This window comes from Aulostomus chinensis, chromosome 13 (genome assembly GCF_037954235.1).
Source record: "Aulostomus chinensis isolate RoL2024-O1b breed Wild chromosome 13, RoL_Achi_v1.0, whole genome shotgun sequence".
Taxonomy (NCBI): Eukaryota; Metazoa; Chordata; class Actinopteri; order Syngnathiformes; family Aulostomidae; genus Aulostomus; species Aulostomus chinensis.
The window spans coordinates 16,020,253-16,040,815 of NC_141332.1; the positions used below are offsets into that span (position 1 = coordinate 16,020,253).

Consider the following 20,563-nt stretch of genomic DNA (forward strand, 5'->3'; position numbering starts at 1 on the left):
ATATGTAACAACCTGTACTGCACACACTCACACACAAACACTCACACACACTTCCAAACTTAGTTCTTAACTTCAGTTTTCTGTGGTGAGTCATTTTTAGGGTTTAAACCAGTCTTTCCCATGCTTCAGAATGCTGTGGCCTGTAGACTTTCCAAACCTTTAATCACAACTAGAATTAAAACGAAGATGAAGCATCACATTATTATTATTATGTTTTGCTAACGTGAGCCAATGGCATTACGGTACAAACTCAGTCCTCTCTAAAAGTAAGTAAATCTGTGTGTGTGTGTGTGTGTGTGTGTGTGTGTGTGTGTGTGTGTGTGACTCGATTATCTCAACAACCGTTCATCTGATCCACATCAGACTTGACATGAGCGTTGGTGCTGCTGAGAGGAAGTGCAAAGCTGACTTTAGAATTGACTGAGTTGACGAGCATGATTCTACATAGTTCTAGAGAGATGCTGTCTGCATGTATGATCACAGCTCACGGCCCAAAGATGACAGACGCATTTTGTGCGTGTGTGTATTTGTGGCCCACACACACACCGTAGTGTGAGGACAGAGGCAAGAGATTAGTAGTAAAGGAAAACTTCTGACCCGTTTACAATTCTCCTCACAGTTTAGGTGTACTGAGCCGCTTCCTCCTGAATATGAACCGTAAACCCTGCAATCGAACAAACAAACCCTCCCTCCTCCATCAAGTGCGTTATCTGCTGAGCGCAAGCGTTGACAGGGGAGATCCCAGAACTGCAGCGTACAGCAGGTGATTACTAAGCTGCTCTTTGCTGCTGATGCATCGTCTTTGATGCTTTCAGATCTTGGTGGTGTGCCCTCTTTGTATTGAATGACGAGAGTCGTCGTCTTAGTACGCACACGAGCAGCACAAACACACGTGCACGCACACTCGTAAATCTCCCGTGAAAGCACCTGTCAGGTGAAAAGATGCGGATACACTGGCAGTGTTGTGTTGCACTCAAAGTTAATGACTTTCATTCAATAACAAGAGTGGCTGCCACCTAGTGTCCACTGTGTAAAATTAATAAGACCAAATTTTACTCTTGAGAATGTTAACTCATAGAAATGTGTGTATGACCTGTATTTATGGTTAGGTTCCTAAATGTAACACTCTAAAGCATTAATCTGCACACACTGCTGACGGTTATCAAATGAACATTTATTCTTTGCACAGATGTGAGGAATCAATGGGAAATCAATAATATCAGTTGCTAATAGAAAAATACCTTTGCTGCACCATGGTTACTCCACACCCGTACGTTAAGTAGCAAAAAAAGTGTTATGAAAGTTTTATAAAACAAACAAAACAAGCGTGCAAACATTACATCTAATAATAGACGCAAGTGTTAAAATAAAAAACATAAATAGTACACTTTAGTATACACCCATTGTTTTACTTTTATAATATAGGTTACAAAAAATATCAGTGATAATCTTTCTCTTTTTTTTTCCTCCTTTTATACTTCAGTAGTGACTGTGTGCAAATATCAGAACTAATAAAACATCTGTGTTCAGTGTAATCCCGTAAGAGCCTCGAGGAGCAGGAAACAGTCTTTGGAGTCAATTATCTCTTCTTATATTTGGCTTCATGTGTCAAAATTCCCCATGACCTTTGGGTAGAATGACACTGTATGTGTTGCCATGACAACGGCATTTCCCCTTTTGCCGGCAATTAATGTCACAACATCCAGAGAGGCAGCAGCGGAGGTCTTCATCGAAGCAACATTGAGAAGTCACGTGATCTCTCGTTGTTGACCACAGTGTGAAAACAGATCTGGATCCCTACACGTTGGTGTCACAGGCAGCTTTTGACTATGTGACTGGTGTTGGCGAGATAAACTTTTGTTCATGAGTGACACTTAGACAGTTTGTCAGAATTTCTTTGATTGGCAGTCATGACTTTCTATCTATCCAATAGGAAGTTCTTCCAACAACCACGGTTCTTCTTTTGTTTCCACGTAACCAGTTTGAGATCCAGTATTCAGCCACAAGTCAATATTGATGCTCATTGGATGGTAGCAACCATGTGAGATGGAGACTTCTGATTGGTCGACCTGAGCTTTGCATGTAGAGGTTAGCCCAGAAGTGTGAGAGGTGGGTGTCTCCCTCATGCTCACCTGTGATTGAGGTGAGGGGAGTCTCAGAGACCTGCAGCTATAAATGCACACACACAAACACACAAGCTATCTCATAAATATGCAGCGGTTGTGGAATTAATCATGTCATATAAAGCATATTTTCTTAATTGGAGCATGATGAAGGTACAACACCAAATTTGAATGCAGTATGTAAGCAAGGAAAAATACCCATAATTAATCTAAAAACATGAATCAAAACTTAAGAAGGTAAAGGGTTAAGGATGAGGCAGTTGGAGCATTTGAACTCAGAATTTACTGTTTTAAAGGGGGACTTCATGCCATGACAAATATCAAACCTTTCAGCAAAAACAGACCTTGGCACATCATTGTACTATAAAAAGAGCAAAATTGTTGTTCTTCGACTGTGATTTTAGGAATTATCGATTCGCCTTACTTGTCATGAGTGTGGATCAGTGGTCTGTCCTGACTGACGAGCTATACAAAGTGCAGACACTGTGTGAAGTCAGACCATTAGAGCCGAGTGTCTTCACACCGATCTGAACTGGGATACTCAGGTCAACATTCTCCAGAACGCACTGCAGAGACAATGCACAGTTGGTTTAACTGGATGTGCTTAGAAACGGCGATTAAGTTCCAGTTCAAGGGCCTCGTACCTTGGTGCACGCTGAGCTCATGACAGACTTGTAGAAGTCCCCGTCCACAAATACCTGATTAAATAAACCCAACAACACAAACACTTTTAGACAAATACATCTGTAAAGAGAATACATAAACCTGCAGGGCTGTTCTGCCTACCCTGTATCCATACACAAATGTGCCGTTACTGCAGCCGAGCTCGTCGAGGGGGGGCCTCTCCCAGCCAATCATGAGGCTGCTCTGCCCCACTGTTTTGATGACTTCGACAGAACGAACCTCTGCAGGAGCCTCTGGAAGAAATCAAACACAGACACTGTCGTCAAGTGCGATGATTTACAAGAATACACAATCCCTTCTGTTTTATTATCTCCGTAAATAAATTCAAGAACACACTGGGGTGACAATAAAATACAAATGATTCAGTAAAAGTCTACAGACGCACTCTCTTGTGTGTTATGTGCGCCGTAAACAAGACTCAAATCAAACTGCCAGAATCTGCACTGGAATATGAAATTCTACTTTATGAGACTCAGAAACGGAACAGGGTGTATATGTAGGAATAATACAGTCAAACTGCAGCTGAATGCTGGCAAAAACTAATATTCTACAAGCAGCATTATGTTGAGGGGCTGTTACACACATTTACTTGTCAGGCCAATCACATGTGAAAAATAACCCAAAAACAAAACTGCAATCAGAATTTTAAACCCGGTCTCTCAGGATAAATACTGTCCGTTATAGAAGAGGTACATTACCTGGCTGTGGTCTCAGTGGTTTGGTCATCTCTGGAGACTTTCTGGTCGACGTCAAGGACCTTTCAGGAGAACGATGAGCAGACTGAATAAGGGATGTTGTACATAGGAGGCCGTCGTATGCAGGAGCTGTGCTCTCGAGCTTATAAATATCAGCTTTAGGGGCAGCTGTGTTTGAGGCAGTGGTGTCTGGATTTGTGTCAAAAGCTGTTAAGATTTTTGGGTTCCTTTCTGAGGGGTTTAAGGTTGAAGTCCTTGGAGTTCTAGGAGATGAAGCTGTATGATCGTCATTAGATTCACCAGGAATAGTCGTGGTTTGCATCGTTTGTTTGAGGGGTGTTGGTATATTCATGCCACTGCTTGAGGCGGGTTTGCTTGAATCTACTTTGGTGAAGTTGGAAGAGCTAGACAGGACGGCTTTGGAGGGACGGTTAGTCAACATATTGTGGCCGAATGCAACATTAGCAGATCTAGAGGCGACTGCATTGAAGAGGGTTGACGGATTCTTAGCAACAGGTTTAGCTGGGACTGCTGGAGTGTGCTTAGCTTGGCAGGAAGCGGCGATGACTGGGAGAGGTGGACTAGTGACTCGGAGGCTCTGCTGCTTCGTCTGAGAGGAGGCAGGAGCTGAAAATGACTGACACGTCCTGGGCTGCTGTCCTCTTCCTCTGCTTACTGGGGCCTTTGATGGAAGAGAAACATATTTATCAGACATATTCTAATGTAAGATCTATTTAGATTTCTCATTGTACATAATTATAGGATACTTCTGAATACATATAATTTCCGCTTTTTAATTGCCCTGTGAACTTAAAAAAACACAAGGATTACTAAAAGAAAAAGAAGAAAAATGTTTAAAAATCTGGACTCAATGCTGAAAGAAGGGAAAGATCTGACAGGCTTTGAGGAGCCTCAGATGATTCAGATTTGGGCTGACCTTCTATTACTCTGTAGCACAAAAAGTTTGTTTATGTTTTAATTTCCCAAATAAATTTAGAAATATAATATTTGACAGGCGGCACGGTGGTGCAGTGGTTAGCACTGTTGCCTCACAGCAAGAAGGCTCCGGTTCGAGTCCCGGCTCGGGCGCGGGATCTTTCTGTGTGGAGTCTGCATGTTCTCCCTGTTCCTGTGTGGGTTCTCTCTGGTACTCCAGCTTCCTCCCACAGTCCAAAGACATCAAGAGGGGACGAGGCTGATTGATACTTTAAATTGACCGTAGGTGTGGCTGTGAGTGTGAATGGCTGTCTGTCTAAAGCAGGGGTGGGCAATCATGTGCCATGGAGGGCCGTGTGTATGCAGGTTTTCCTTCTAACCAAACACTTTAACAGGTGATTCCACTGATTAACACTCTTCTGTGGCTGAAGGTGTGTTAATCAGTGGAATCACCTGTTAAAGTGTTTGGTTGGCACACGATTGCCCACCCCTGGTCTATAGCGATAGACTGGCAACCAGTCCAGGGTGAACCCCGCCTCACACCCAAAGGCTGCTGGGATAGGCTCCAGCCCCCCCGCAACCCTTAACAGGAATAAGAGATAGAAAATGGATGGATGGATGCATATCAGACAGTGGTGGCTGTTTAAAACTAATTTTACTGATTTGAAAAAATTGATTTTCAATCAAAATGACCTTTGACAACCACCACCTATTCAGTCAGTAGAAATTAATTAAGAAAAAAAAATCAGTCAAAAGACCAGCAACAGCTCCTGCTGTAACCACGGGCTCTTATACCTGATAGCTGCTCGTCAGAGTCTGCTGCAGTTGCTCTTGTAGGTTGAGGATCTTCTCTGGACTGCTGAGCCTCCTGGCCGGACTGACGAGCATCCTGGTCAGACTGACAGGAGGGTCTTGGAGGGGTGGTGCAGGACTCGAGGAGGGTCTACTGGACTGTGACAAACTAGTTGCAACTGGGAAGGACTCAGCTTTCCGGTCTGGACATTTATCTGATTCACCAGCAGGAGGAGACATCTGTGTAGTGGATAAGATAGAAAATACAATTTAAACATTCTAACTATAAATAGAGAAATCAATTGGAATATTTTGATTTTATGTAGACGTATGTTATTGTCTAATTGACTGTGAAAAGAGAAAACTGGATTTTTCCATAACTGTAATAAAAAAATATTTTAATGTGTCAAAAATAAAACATAACTTTAATTAATTCAAGCCAGGTGATCTCACCTGTACTGAACTGGTGCTGAAGCCCGCCTCCAGTGTAGGATTAGGAGAGGGTTCCACCTTGACACTTGTGTTCTCTTGCAAACTTGGCACAGGTGAGTTGCTGTCTCTCTCTAGTATTACTGCTTGTGGAGATATGACATCACTACTGCAGTCTTTTAACTTTGTTGTGGACTCTGTGGCAACTTTAAAAGACTGTTTAGCACTTTTTTCTTCTCTGCGTTCACCTCCAGATTGTGTTATAATTTCTTGGTGGTTGACAGGTGAGAGAGCAGCAGCAGCAGCAGAGTAGGTGTGATCAGGGTTGAGTCCACTGGTGTTGTCCTTAAATTTTAAGATAAATCCTGGAGTAAATCCACCCGTGTAATCCAGGGTCTTAGCGTCGGATCCTTGTGTGAAAGCTGCAGTGTAATCATCCAGCGCAGCGTCACTGAGCAGCTGCTCCACCTGCTGCGTCAGCGCGGAGTCCACGCAGTCGTGCCGCGGCATGGCCTTCATCATCTGCACCAATGCACTGTTCCTCTCTTGACACTTTACCACCAGGCATGAAATCTTGGCCTGTCATTGTATGAAATATCTGTCAGTTAAAATCAACTGCTGGCAGCAGTCAAACTGAGGTTTGAATGACACATCAATAGTGTGTGTCAACACTGTGTATTGTGATGAAGGAATGTCAGTGTTTCCTCACCTTTAAAGGAGCTGTGTCTAAATCTGCTTGGCTCTTCTTTTTCGTGAGTGCATCATACTACAAACAAAATAAACGCATTAAAATAGGACAGAACAGAGCAGTTCTTGGCTGAAATGATTTTAAGGTGATCGATGGCCAACCTTTGCTCTGATGTCATTGTAACGTGTTCGGAGGGATACGAGAACAGTGTTCAGATCCTCCCCGCTCCCTCGTCCTTTTTTCAGAGCCATGTATACAGAGTTCAGCTCTTCTAAAGCCACCGTCTGTGTAGCGTTTTAAAACAAACATACCACCACACACACACACACACACACACACAATATTATAATACAAGATGTGGATGGTGTGTATATCATCAAGTACATCCACGAATGTCTGGTATAGTTCTGCTAGCTTGATTTTGGGCGATCGAGGAGAAATGAGCTGTATTTGTTGTCAACACATTTTACAAATTCATACCGGAGCCTCATGCTGGCACTTGGAGTTCATTTATGTTGTAACAAAAGAAAACAGGCAGTATTTCTCACCTTGGCTTTGAGCTGAGCTGTCACGATGTTGTATTGTTCCTCTATTTGTGCCTTCAGAGACTCCGTATCAGTCTTCTCCTTGACCAGGACTCTCACTGTACTCTGCAACTGCTTCACCTGCAGCACATGCAACTGACGATCAGGTCTAACAGAGGAACAATGTCTTTATGTTGCGGGGCAGCTGAAGGAGAAAGGTGGTCTTTTCTTGGTACAACAGAGTAGAAGCTCACAGACATTTTAAGAGCTTTTTTAAGGTTGCAAGAGGGTTACAGAGGGTAGATGCTTCTTTCAGAAATGGCAATGAAAGATATATAGATATAGCAAGCTGAAGCTTCCTGGCACCTTTCAATCGTTATGTTACCTGGTTCGTGAGGCGGTTATTTTCCATGCTTATTTCTTCCATTTCATGGCCTAAATGCGTCAGTCTCTTCACCTTGTCGGCTGCTTGGGCCGCCTGCCTCTCTGCCTCCTCCCGTCTGATTTCTGACTGACACAACTCACTCTGCAGCCCTTTGGTCTGTAAGGTGGAGACAGTGAAACACATAAGAGTCATCTTAAAATATTAGTGTGCTGTTCTCTTAATTTCATCCGTATTACAAGTTATACACAGTAAAAAAAAAAAAAGGGAAGGAGGCGAGTTGTGTGACCTCACCTCTGTGTTCTTCTTGTCCAGTTCTCCCTGTGACCTCTGTAATTCACCTCGTAAAGCTTCAGCCTCCTTCATCAGATCACTCTGCTCCTGTTTTCATCACAACAGAAGATGATCCATAGTGGATAACAGATATTTGAATGATTAAAAACACTTTAAAAGTCCTTCATCACACACCTTTACAGAGATTTTAGTCCGTTCTCTGTGTGCGGCATAATCATTCATCTCAGCGGGGGTCTCTGTCGTCTTAAATGCCACCTCATTGATTTGATTCAGCAGATGCTGATTCTGATTCATCTCCTGTGTGTGGCTGTCGAGGCCGGTTCGAAGGCTGATTTTTAACTCTTTTAGGGCTTCAACGGTTAGCATTATCTGTGTTTCCTCCTGTTTCAATTGACTAACTGAATGTTCAAGTCTGTCTTTCTCTTCATTCAGACTGCTTACTGACTTCAGCAGCTTGTTTTGATCTTCTTGTAAAATAAAGAATGATTGTTCCTGATCTCTCTGTCCTTTAAGGCCTTTGGTGCAGTTTGTAAGTTCATCTCTCTCCAGTTTCAAACTGAGCACTGTCTGGTTTAACTGGTCCCTCTCGGTCTGCAAACTTTGAAGTGATTGCATGATTCGATTTAGTTCCTCTTTCCCACTAGAAAGTGAATCTAGCAGTTTCTCTTTCTCTTCTTTTAGAACACTCACGGACCTATTAAGCTGCTCTCTCTCATCTTTCAACCCACAAACTCTCCTGGATAAATGCTCCCTCTCTTGCTTCAGACCATCCAGAGATATAGAGATACTGTCTGTCTCCTCCTTCAGCCCCCAAACCGTCCGAGTTAATTGATGCTTCTCTTCTGTCTCTGTTTGGACTGACAGGGCCACTTCTCTTTGCTGCTCTCTGAGAAAAGCAATGGAACCACTCAACTCTTCGTGTTCTGATTTGAGGCTCTGGATCATCTTGTTGACCTGGTCCACTTGATCACTCAGTGAACTAACATGCAGATTGCTTTGTGAGTTGTTTTGCAATAAATCATGGTTATTACGTTGCAAATCAGGAATGGAGGATGTGATCGCACTTGGTTCTTCCCCTTTTAGCACCTGCTCCACCAAATTATCAATAGTTTCCTCTAGGTTGTTCTGTTGGAAACTTCCAGCTCTTCCCTCACTTTGCCACAGAACTGTGTCAACCCGTGGTTCCTCCTTACGCTCCACACTCTCACTTAACTTTTGCTGCAGTTCCATGATTGAATTCAGGTCATCCTCCGTCTTCTTGGTGAGTTCTGTGATCAAACAGCCTTGTTCTTGTTTATCCTGCTCCAGCCTGACTCTGTCTTCCTCTAGGTTAGAAATATGCTCCCTTAGCTGGGATCGCTCGCTCTTCATCTCCCCTTCGCTGAGCTCAATGTGAGCCAGTAGCTCCTGAATCCGGACCGCCAAGGCCCGGTTCTCTTGATTCAGGGCCTGAACAAGATTGTCCTGAGTGGTGATGTTATCTTCAGGGCACGACTGGAAACCTCCATCACAGGTTGTTGTTATGCTAGCCTTCAAACCAAGAAGTGGAATTTGATCAGTTATGTCAAAGGTGTAGAAAGCATCAGTTGTAAAAAATGCCCGTGACATACCTTTTCTCTTGAAGACCACCACACCGCCTCTCCATCTTGATCCTTGGTTTGTTTCCCGAGTTGTAATTTCAGTTCATTGTTCTCAAGCAGCATCACCTGCAGCTGACTCTGTGTGTGCTGCAGGGCAGCCTCTAAGTGGTCACATCTCTTCTGGAGAGCCTCAACATCTTCTCCCAACCCCAAGCTCCTGAACGCGTCCCTCAGTGCATCAGACTCCTCACTAGGTGTCTCCTCCAGGTTTAACACGCCACCAGAGCACCAAGCTCCCAGTTTAAACTCATCTATTGTCTCTGAAACCACAGACAGGGACCGGAGACTGGGGCTGGATTTGGAGCCTGAGTCTCTTCTCGATGATTTGGCAGATGAGAATGGATTCTCTGTGTCATTTTGTTTGCTAGCAGCTGCATCCTGGTGGTGAACAAGTGAAACTGCAGGAGGCTGGCCATCTTCGTCCAAGCTGAGCTGCAGATGCAAAAAAATGGCATTCAAATAATTTTGAAACTGATAAAACGCTTGCATAAAATATTACACAACTCCAATTCATGTCTAAGTCAGCTAGTAAGCTATTTAGACACACTTTTATAGGGACTTACAATGAAAGGGGTGTTATGCAATGCACTAAATCCTGGGAATAAAGCTTCAACTCCCCATTCTCCACATTTATTCATGCTTTTCATGCTGCAGCAGCTTATTTTGATATGACAAGAATGTATGACATTAAATAAATAATAATACTGGATATAATAACATCAGTAAATCCATACTTGTTCTTACTGAGCCCCCTTCAGCGTAAAATGTAAAATATATTAACTGAAACCAAATCAAGAGTTTTGTGAGAGACTGAGCACACACTCATTATCATATCATACGTACCTTTCCAGAACTCCCCTCTGAATTGAGTCTGATGGAGGGAAAAGAACAAACAGCCGGGCTGCAGCTGAGTGAGCCAGTCCTTGGACTCGTGAATGACTGACTGGGTGTTTGGTTAGTTGGTTCCCTGAGCCGGTGCTGGAGCCTGTGATTTTCCTCTCTTTGCTCTTCCACCTCCTCCACCAGGGAGCTTTCAGACAGCTTCACTTGTTGTATCTCTGCCTTCATCTCCTCCACCTTGCAGTGAAGAAAGTGGTTGTTCTCCTGGGCCTCCTGAAGCTGCTCCATCAGCCGCCTCTGCTCAGCCACCCTGTTTTCCTCTCTCTCCAGCAGCACCTTGAGATCCTCCTGCAGGCTCAGAATGAACCCTTGCAGCCTGGTTTCCTGTGATTTCTGTTGGTTGTCTTTTTCTGTCTTTCCAGCTTCAGCCTTTTCCCTTCCATCTCCTTCACTCCCACTGTTTGGTGGCCATTTTCTCCTCCTCTCCTCATTTTTCTCTTCTTCTCCTTCCCCTTCTCCTCTCATGGAAGGAAGCCTCTCCTGCTCCTCCCAGTGTATTAGAGTCCCAGCAGTGACTCTGACAGCACTGATGGTTGCAACACCAGTGGCAGCACTCACAGTCATGTCCAGTAGCTGCTTCTCTCAAGTGTAGATCTGCTTCTGGAGGCTCTGCTCTCTGTCCCTTGCTTGGCTGAGCTTTTGCTGAAGTTGGCTCTTAAAGTTCTCAAAGTACAGCGACTGGCGACTCATCTCGTCCTCTTTGGCCTTCAGCTGCCTCTGACATCGCTGCAGTCGCTCTCTCCATACCCGCTCACCTCGCTCCTTCTCATGAGTCTGACGGAAAAAAATATATGTAAAGGAAATGTACCTTCCAACCGTTTCTAGAGTTTAATTTTTAATATACAGCACAACAGCACAAAGAAAATCCAGTATTCATTCTCACCATGGTCTTAACCTCCTCCGTGAGCATGCGGAGCCTCTGATCCAGCCTCTGGGAGTGTTGCATGCTTGGGAAGTAGGAGGAAGAGGTCAGCTGATAGCACTGTGGCTCTCTGATCTCTCCAACTCTGATCCTACCACCACTACACACCACAGAGAAGCTTACAGTCCCTCATGTGTGCATCCAATTTCACACACACTTGCATATTAACCAGAGGGTTTAATTACGTTGCTAAATCTTCAAAATGCTCACATGCAAGTGTGCAGGTGTGTGTGTGTGTGTGACATATGATATCACACCTTGGCCAAAAGTGAGTGTATAATAGCGTGTGTGTGTGTGTGTGTGTGTGTGTGTGTGTGTGTGTGTGTGTGTGGGTGTGTGTGTCACTGGATCTCCTCCCCCCGTGTCTCACCTGCTGCTCAGGTAGCTGCTGGCCTATATGATTGAACCATCCGTCACACAGAGCTGCAGCTTTTGGGAGTTCCAAGTGTTACCATGGTAACAGAATTGCTTCCGGTGTCAGCCATCACTGAAGAGGTAATCTTGTCCTCCATTTTCAGCTTGAGTTCACTGGGTGAGTTTTACCTGAAGAAACAGAAGCTGACAGTGTCAGACTTGTAATCCTCTTGTGTGTCCTTCTGCATTAGCTACATTCGCACAAAAAAAATACGAACATTAACACAGACTTAGGAAGAAAATGCACAATGCGTATCTTTGAAAATGCAGTCATCTATAATTCACATTGTCAACAGCTTGGTAGCAAGCTTTCGAGCATGGGTATCTCTCAGGTTACCCTGCCTCCTTATCACGCCCTCCCCTCCTGCACCTCGTACATTTTTTTCACAAATGCTTCCATTCTGACAGTCAAAAGTGAGCCAGCAAGAAAGTTTAAAGCCAAAAGCACCAGCAAGAATACCGACATCACACACTTGTAGAACCAGAGAATTGTTCATCTGAAGATGTCCGCGTAAACATAAGAATCAACATTATATTTCCAGCTTAAATAACAACCTGATTTTTGTGTTCCACTGGTGGTAGTTTCATCTTCTCCATGCAGAGGCGAGTTTCATGTGAGTTCAGCTTAGCTGCTTTGTTGCACTGTGGTTTCCTTAGAGACACCACAGACGCTCGATTTCGCCAGAATTCTCCAGACCCAGCTGGAACTCAGTTTGCTGAGCCCCTCACTCTGCACCATCTCTCCCCCCTGTAATCCTCTTCTCTTCCCTCAATCTCTCCTTCCTGGATTGCACTCTTCCGCTGTCAGACTGAGAGGTCCTTCAACTCCTTTTAATAAATCCTCTATTTCAGTGTTTCCTCTCCATAAATCCACATGCTTCTCACAGTGGTTCATGTTCCAGGTCCAAGTACTACAATAGTAGATGTCATTTATAAATAAATCTTGCATCTTGTGTATATCTGGTTATTTATTAAACTTTCAAATATGTTTGCATTCCGGGTTATTTCTTCTGAAAAAAGTGCACATTTATCAAAAAGGCCATAAGGTTTTCATGAGCTGTCTACAAATGCATAAAAAACAATTAGGTTTTGTTTTGTCCTCGCTTGTCTCCAGAGCACCTTCAAAGAGAGAGAGAAAAAATCAGTTATTTCCTCTCAACAAAATACTACAGAAATGTACAAAATACTACGTGGATACAGAAGATACCTGATGTGGGTCCACAGTCATTTCATTAAGGCCAAAGAATAAAAGCTAAAGAGAAAAACAAAAAGAGGAACAAAAACTAAAGGAACACAAGAGGTTTAATCAAGACAGAGAGAAGAGAGAGAGAGTCAATAACTTTATAAGATAACACACAGCATCAGTGCAGTAAAAGTCTCTTCCATCCTCCCTTATAAATCTCTGCTTAGTCAGGTTAGGAGCTTCCATGACAGCAAAAACAAAACAAACAAAAAAAATCATAAAAATGCAACATGTACCTTTTCCTCTATTTCCTTTATTTGTCTCTTTTGCAAGTCAATCCTGTCCTCCAGCTCTCTAATTCTCTGCAGGGCAAAGACAGAAGAGGTTAGATGGTCAAACTATTCTCAAATACAACAGTCAGAGTCATCCACATTTGTTATAGAAGACTGTCAAGCTATTTTTCCAAACACTCTGTTCCTTTCCCATCATGTCCTCTGTGTCCATGGAAGCTCTTTGTTGGATAAGAATGAGCTACCATGGCAACTGAAGAGCAGACACAACCATGCCGACACCACTTTTGAGATTTTCAACCTGAACAGTGGATTCATAGACTCTGGGAAAACATGCTAACGTTAAAAGTCAGAGCTAGTATCTTCACTGATTTGATGGTGATAAAGGAAAATATAAATGTGTACAATCATCTGTTCCACATTGATATATACTGTAGATGAATACTAAAACTATACATCCTTTTAAAAACACAAGCAGTTTGTCTTGCTATTATGGCTCAGGCTGTAGAATGGCCGTCAGACCAAGACGCTGAGCCCCAAATGACTCCTGCTCTTTGGCACCTTTACAGCCTCCGCCATCAGACTGTGAGAGTATGTGTGAATATGAAAATGAAGGAGTTAATGAGGCAGTGCTGTAAAAAGCACCTGAGAGGCTGCTGAGGTGAGAACACAGCTCCAGGTCAGGCACCAAAAGAGGTGATCAAATACAAGCTACACTGTGGAGGTTACTGTTACTGAAGAGATTCAAAAATATTCTCTGAAATTTGAGAGATCGTACTGAACTCTGAACTGAAAATCAACTTTTAGCTTTTCTGTCTGCAAAATGTGGAACATTTGCAATGTACAGTATAGTTAGTTTGTTAGTTCGTTAGTTTGTTAGTTCGTTAGCCCAAGTTTGTTAGTTTACCCTGATTTTAATTGTATTCAAGGTGCTATGTTTGTTAATGTTGATGAACAAACTGTACAAGGGATGGTGTAAACTACTGTGTGGAGTGGAGGGACACTGAGGTAGTGGGGAACATTCAGATCACAATGAAACACACAAAATCTCTCTCCATCTCACACACACACAAACACACACACACATAAAGTCATACTGTCACACTCCTTGACTCGTCCACTTCCTCATGAGCACTTACAGGTAGAGTTACAGTTTGCACACACAGGGATACTGCATCTTTTTCATAGCACCAGACGTTTGGTGGATCGGACAGATAACAGGGGTCAGATTGAAGTTGGGCGGGACTCAGGAACCTAACTGGGTTTGTTATCAGCCTTACCTGCTGGGCCTGCTGTAGGAGCTCCATACGCTCCTGTAAGATCTGACTGTCATACTGCCGGCTCTGCCGGAGAATCTGACGCCGCAGCTTGTCCACGGCTAGCCTCAGCTCCTCCCTCTGCCTGTCTGTCAGCGACTCGGCCACCGCCTGGCACGATGGCTGCTCCTGCTGCAAAGCGCTATACAGCGTGGCCTCCAGCTCCTCGATCCTCTGCACAGCCAGCCACATACACACACACACACACACATACAGGTACAGAAGCACACACACATACAGATGTGCACATGCACATGCAGTAACGCATACAAACATGCACAAGCACACAAGGAGGGACACATACAAATAGAAGAAGTATGCACACAAACACACACAAACACACTCCACTGTGATCATGGCAGATATGAAGAACACTGTTCCACTTTATATTTTGGGGTTTTCGGCTTGAACTACAAGATAATAACACAAACAGCGCTTTATTGTTGTTCTTCTGCAGGCGAACTCCAGCTCCCCGACTGATTCCATGTAAAACCCAAGCTTTCACCAACCCAATATAAACTGGAACCATAAACACACACCAAAACCAAAACTGACCAAATAAAATGGCTAGGTTACAGAATGTGGAGAGTGCCTTCTGATTTCAGGGTGCATCATATTTAAATTAGTGGGCTACGATGGGTCTTATTATTCACAAACTGGGACTATTCAGAGTATGGTCACAGAGGACGCGATTAAACACATTATATGTCTAATCTCAAAGAGATTAAGTCAACGATTGGCCATCTGAGAAGATCATGAGGCCAATGGCAAGGAAGCAGAATACCTTGTCAAAGTCGGTGGTACAGATTGTTCAGAGAATTTAGACTTCACTGGTAAAAGATGCAGTATCCCAACACAATGTGACAAATTTTACCTCATGGAGCGTGTTTGTTTTGAATGTTTATGTCTCATGCTGAAATGACGATGTTGCACCCTGGATTCCTCAATTAATTTACCACAAAAAACTATTGCCCTGTACATGAGTTCAGTTATTGTTGTAATTAATATAAATGAGAACACTTTGTCAATTAGAGAAGCTTCTGTCATATTTAATAAAAAAAAAAAGTTCAGCAGGTAAAACCCTCATGGCTCCGTACCATGTAGGCCTGGTCCAGGGCCTGCTTCCTATAGTCCAGCTCCTCCTCCAGGAATCCCTTCTGCTTACTGAACAGCTCCTGTAGCACATGTGAAGTTATGTAAAAACAGACAACGTGTCAGAACTGGATCATAACTGGATTAATTATAGTCATTAAAATTGTTTCTGTCTCCTTAACGTCAAAGTTTGAATAGCTTCTTAGAGTAATACAGGGAAATCTGATTTTTAAAAAAATGCTGAATACAATTCTCACCTTGTCATTTTCTAGGTCGATCATTTTCTGTGTCAAGGCGGCTTCCGTGCTATCTATCTGCTTCAACCACTGTAACAGCAGAAGCAGAATTAAAGGAAAGGATAAAGGTCAAGATTTCTAAGAAGCTTAGAACAGATGTCAATTTCATTTTACGCATTTAACTTGACAAATTAGTCAGAGGTGTTGTCATGGCAACATGGAAAGGCAGTGACGCATCAATTTGTGTCCACAATGGGTCCGTAAACACACCTTTTCACACAGCGAGATCACTGTGCCTGCCTGGATCACTGCCACCTGCTCCTCATTGCGGAGATTCTAAAGGAATCCCAACAAAAGGCTCATTATTTTCTAAAAAAGTGAGGCAGGGGAACATTTTATTCCATGGTTGTCTTAAGCTCACCCCATTGTCTCCGAGGATGTCCAGCTTCTTCATCAGCTCAGGAATGACTACATCCTGCACACAGGTTAAATCCAGACATGAGGGACCAGATATCCATGAAAATTGCAGATTTTTTTTGCAAATTGTGTTTTCACCTTGACTCCCTCCTGGTGGCAGTAGATCTGCAGAGCGCTGCTGCTGTTTTCAGGGAACGCAGACATGTGGAGGTTGAGGGCAGGAGATCTGCGCTCCCTCTCCTGTGGAGAGCACAAGTCGTGTTAAAGCACTTTACATCTGAGTGCAACACCTGATCAGCTATACTAGATGTCTACCAGTCGTGCAGTCATGTAGCAGCTCATCATACCATCGGTAGTGATGAGCTGTGAGAATGTGAACTGATCGTAAATGCGTTAAAAAGGGAGCGAATGATGGATTTACTTACGACACCGAAACATGATCTGGAGCTGCCAAAATGGGGGTGGGGTGGGGGGTTTGGGTGGAAACCCGCAGATTTGAACAGGATGAACCAAAATAAACCAAAAGGGAGTTTGAAAACATGCTGAAACTCAAAACTCAGAATGTTATGTCTTCAGTATAACAGAGCAGCATAAAACAGATGCAGACTCAACAGACAAAGAGTGATTAATCCGACCGCTACATCTCTAAACCTCTGTGGAAATGATCATTATATGTATCCATGAAAAACTACACTGTGAACTTGTAATACTTGCTAGATTTAGCTGGTAAATCATGGAAAACAAAAAAAAGGACATACGTGCAAAAAAGGAAAGAAAAAAACACAAAGATGGGATTGGATGTGAACTTAAATACATTTTTATTCAATTAAAAATTATATTCATCTTAATATAACATTCTGTCATTGAAAATTTAAAAAAAACATTCCAGTACAGTGCAGAGATTTGCAAACAGCTGCCATGCAGAACAAGGAAACACAGGCACATACTTGGGCAACACATAGGAGTGTATTAGTGTACAATATGATTGTATGTATGTCTGTCACTGTATGTAGGTCTTGCGTCTGGAGCTGATATTGTTGTTGTCGCCTCCTGGTGACAGTTTGGCGTTGGTGCATTCCCTTACTTCCAGTTCCAGCACCCTGAATTCCAGCAGCTCATTCTGGTCCCGAGCATCCTGAACTTCAGCCTGCAACCGCGACTCCACCTGCTGCAATGTGCACATCTACGGACAAACACAGAAGTTACACAGGAAGGGGTTTGGTCGGATTTTGCCGAACACATATCTCAAAAGTTCAGTCACTGTTACAGTATATTTATGTATTCTATTTAGCAACAAAAAAACAACCTGTACAGCAGCATGTCTACAGCACTAAAGCACCCAAGAAGAGAGTGAAACAAAATGCTTTTGTGTTGTAATAACAATGCTATTGAACTTCAGTATTATAACTTGACAAAACACTGTACAAACATGCAATGCCTCCCAGAGAGGATTTGGATATATTTCATACTAATTTTATACGTAAAAACAATCTAAATCAATTAGTTTGGCATCAAAATTTTCAAATATCTCTTGCTGGTATGGAGTTTGTACCGTGATGCTATTACAGTAGATCATCATATAGCATCAATGCTACATGTTGACTTGAGAGTGAGTAAATAGAGGTAAATGCAATCTACCTTGTCATGTAGTTCCTGGTTTGTCCTGAGCAAGTACTGCTTCTCCTCCACCCACTTTGAGTCCTGTCATAACAACCAAACACAACATCAGCAAGAAATGACATTGACGGACCAGGAGAGGAAGAAGAGCCAAGAGAGACGATGGCAAAACAAATGACCAATGTCAGAAACGCAATCAGCCGCCTCCAAAACCATCACAAGAGTGACGGTCGCCTCCAATACCGAACGACACATGCAAATGTATCATAAACACAAACAGACAGGAAGAGAGTGGCGGCAGCACAAGTTTATTGATCCAGAGAAAGTAAGCCCATTCCTGAGATACCAGAGGTATAAAATGCTTATGCATTCATTGAGAGTTCACAGTGATAGCAGGAACAGAAGGCAGTCTGAGGTGAAAATAACAGAGCAGCAAATCACAGTACAGAGCTGGATCAAGCCACAGTGGAATGGGCAACATGCACCAACACACAAGAACATATTGAGGACAAATCAAGAAATTAAGATTCTGATTTGAAATAATCATAATGTAACAGTTCCTCTTGATCAGTTAGGTAACAGTTAAGGTGCTCAGTATTTCTGTTCATCTACTTAGTTTAGACATTTCTTCTTAACATAGATTGCACACAAAGGTTTGGCTTTGACTCAGCCCAATGACTTTTGTAAATACTAATTACTTTCAGAGCATATTTTCAGACTAACAGACAGTTGCTGGGTTTCAAGATTAGAATTCTGTGGTTTCTTCATACCAAACTATTATTTTGTAAGAGAAAGTGGTTTAAGAATCCTTTTCATGACAGGAAACAGAAACAACAACAGGTAGAAGTGGGTAAGGAAGAGCATGCAGGCACTGGGCTGTGACATCATACATGCAGGATGTGACATCACAGGAATCTGCGGCAGACCTGGTCAGCATAGCGCCAGCCCAAGAGCACAGCAGCCAGACAAACATGCAGGAGGGCCAGTGAGAGCAGGACCCATGAGCTCGTGTCTCCATCTCTGGTCTTTGTTACCTGCCCCCGCTCAGCCAGAGCCTTCTCCAGGTCCACAATCTTGGCCTGGCAGCTGCCGAGGTCTGCCTGCAGCTGCTCGCGTGTCTGTGGGCGATCGATCAAATGGTAAGGGACTGCTATAATACTTTAAAAATTATATTTTGAGATTTTTTTTCTCCTTGATTTTACAGTTTATCTCATTTTTTTGTCAGAAATAAGCACTGGTTGTTATGGAGCTGTACAGACTAAAAGGTTGTACAAACCCTGGCTTCTCTCTCAGCATCCAGAGAGCCTCCAGTCTGCTCTTGCAAGAGGGCATAAGCTCGCTGGAGAGCCTGGTATTCTCTGGTCAGCTGACGGAAACGAAGCTCTGACTCCTCCCGAGAAACACTCTGTAGTTTCAACCATGGACGGTATCAAAATTACACACAAACCTTGACTTTCACCCAGTTTATAAGCTTGTTTCTAAGTTTTGTTCTAAGGATTAAGAAAAGTAAGTAAAGCACATTTCAGCTGTAAGAGCTGCATTCACCTCTTCTAAATCCTCCTCTGGGGTGGCAGGTGTACGGTCCGTGAGGTCGGTGTTATAGGAGGTCAGAGAGGAGGTTTCAGAGTCGATGGATTCCTCATCAAATCCAAAATATGTCTCCACAACATGCCTCTGAAGAGAAGAAAATGGGATACACAGTGATTTAAGACTTCTGACAGCCATAAAACCTTGAATCCACCTCTGCATTTCATATTCACTTGCTTGTTGTACTGTAATTCAACATTTTATCGGAACCTGTCATAGGATTATATCTATCTATCTAAGTCTCGACATGATTGTTTCCTTTTGTTCCATTAGCTTTCGCCAACCTCAGAGTCCTTACCATCATGTTTATAAGTCATCTCCTGGCAACCAGAGAAGTAGAGGCAGACAAGTGCACACAGACAGATGAAGGAAGAGAAATAGAGGATGAGAAGGATGTACTCCGTCATCTTGTCAACAGACCAGAAACACCAAATTATAAGGGAAATCTCCAAAATGTGACGCACATATTTTGGAGCTCAAGCTACTCTAGCTGATCTACACAGAGCACTGCAAGACTTTAGCAAGTGTCCAAAAAGTACTCAGGCTTTATGTCCGACTCCAGCAAAAAAGGAAAAACAAACAACAATATGAAATTTCAGTAAGTCAAGTGAGAGCTCTTTTCTTGTCTTCAAGCTCATGAAATCAACTTTTGAAGAACAGAAAAAAAAACATTTCCAGGTCCAAGTCAAAGTGAGCCACTGCACCCAACTCAGTATCTCCCTCACCTGAGAGACAAACTGGTTCCAGCAGGAGAAATGGGACAGTATATCCGTCATCTATAAACTCCTCCTCCCTAGCAACATCGCAGACTCCAAGACATCCCCTGACGCATTAGCCCAAACATGCTGTGCACATTCAGAGCAATTATTTTACCCAATTAAACATCATCTCATTCCCCTTCACACACAATGAACCAGAAAGTATAACAGCGCCGCACAGATTCAGTTTAAATGGCACTTCTGTGGTGAATCCTGCCCTATCGCTAAAGACAATGTGATGAGAAAAATGATAATGTTCCTCAAGCTGTGGGAATTATACATGACAGATGAGTATGTGTTCTCGTTAGATGCTCACAACTGTGAAGGATACCGTCATTATTGTCTCTAGAGCCCAATTAAACAAACACACACACACACACACACACCTCGACTTGAGGATCAGTCAACCAAAGGGAGGGAAGTTGCTTAGCTACAATACCGCTCGATTACCACACTTACTTTGGAGAGTTTGAGAGGTTTTCTTCTGTTCTTTATGCTCATCACCAAACGGTCACGTTCCTGAAGGCAAGCAGACAGCAGACTATCACAGCTGCACACTACTGAAGGCATCATGCTGTTAGAAATAGTGATACTTTTACTTTTAAACAGAATTTAATAATTACATTACATCACTTGCTAACAGT

At 43.0% G+C, this 20,563-nt stretch overlaps 1 protein-coding gene across 4 annotated transcripts in view; it reads right to left on the reverse strand.

Moving 5' to 3' along the window:
* Window positions 1-1,153: 1,153 nt before the first annotated feature.
* jakmip1 (janus kinase and microtubule interacting protein 1) overlaps window positions 1,154-20,563 on the reverse strand; it is a 29,322-nt gene continuing 9,912 nt past the window's right edge. For 2 of the 4 annotated variants that reach the window (XM_086221617.1, XM_086221618.1), the window contains exons 9-26: window positions 20,379-20,438; window positions 19,120-19,248; window positions 18,851-18,979; window positions 18,609-18,692; window positions 17,596-17,658; window positions 17,042-17,140; window positions 16,096-16,197; window positions 15,962-16,015; window positions 15,811-15,876; window positions 15,562-15,630; window positions 15,310-15,387; window positions 14,177-14,386; window positions 12,903-12,968; window positions 12,631-12,706; window positions 11,979-12,542; window positions 11,380-11,552; window positions 10,971-11,034; window positions 10,655-10,861 (exon numbers count right to left, since the gene is read on the reverse strand). In XM_086221617.1, coding sequence (XP_086077743.1) covers window positions 12,656-12,706; window positions 12,903-12,968; window positions 14,177-14,386; window positions 15,310-15,387; window positions 15,562-15,630; window positions 15,811-15,876; window positions 15,962-16,015; window positions 16,096-16,197; window positions 17,042-17,140; window positions 17,596-17,658; window positions 18,609-18,692; window positions 18,851-18,979; window positions 19,120-19,248; window positions 20,379-20,438 — 1,260 coding nt within the window. In that variant the 3' untranslated portion in view covers window positions 10,655-10,861; window positions 10,971-11,034; window positions 11,380-11,552; window positions 11,979-12,542; window positions 12,631-12,655. Of the gene's footprint in view, window positions 2,170-2,547; window positions 2,690-2,767; window positions 2,822-2,909; window positions 3,041-3,505; window positions 4,185-5,233; window positions 5,471-5,683; window positions 6,239-6,368; window positions 6,426-6,508; window positions 6,632-6,895; window positions 7,013-7,256; window positions 7,413-7,547; window positions 7,635-7,721; window positions 9,078-9,157; window positions 9,620-10,030; window positions 10,862-10,970; window positions 11,035-11,379; window positions 11,553-11,978; window positions 12,543-12,630; window positions 12,866-12,902; window positions 12,969-14,176; window positions 14,387-15,309; window positions 15,388-15,561; window positions 15,631-15,810; window positions 15,877-15,961; window positions 16,016-16,095; window positions 16,198-17,041; window positions 17,141-17,595; window positions 17,659-18,608; window positions 18,693-18,850; window positions 18,980-19,119; window positions 19,249-20,378; window positions 20,439-20,563 lie in introns of those variants that run through there. The other 2 variants (XM_086221616.1, XM_086221619.1) reach the window with 2 other exon arrangements.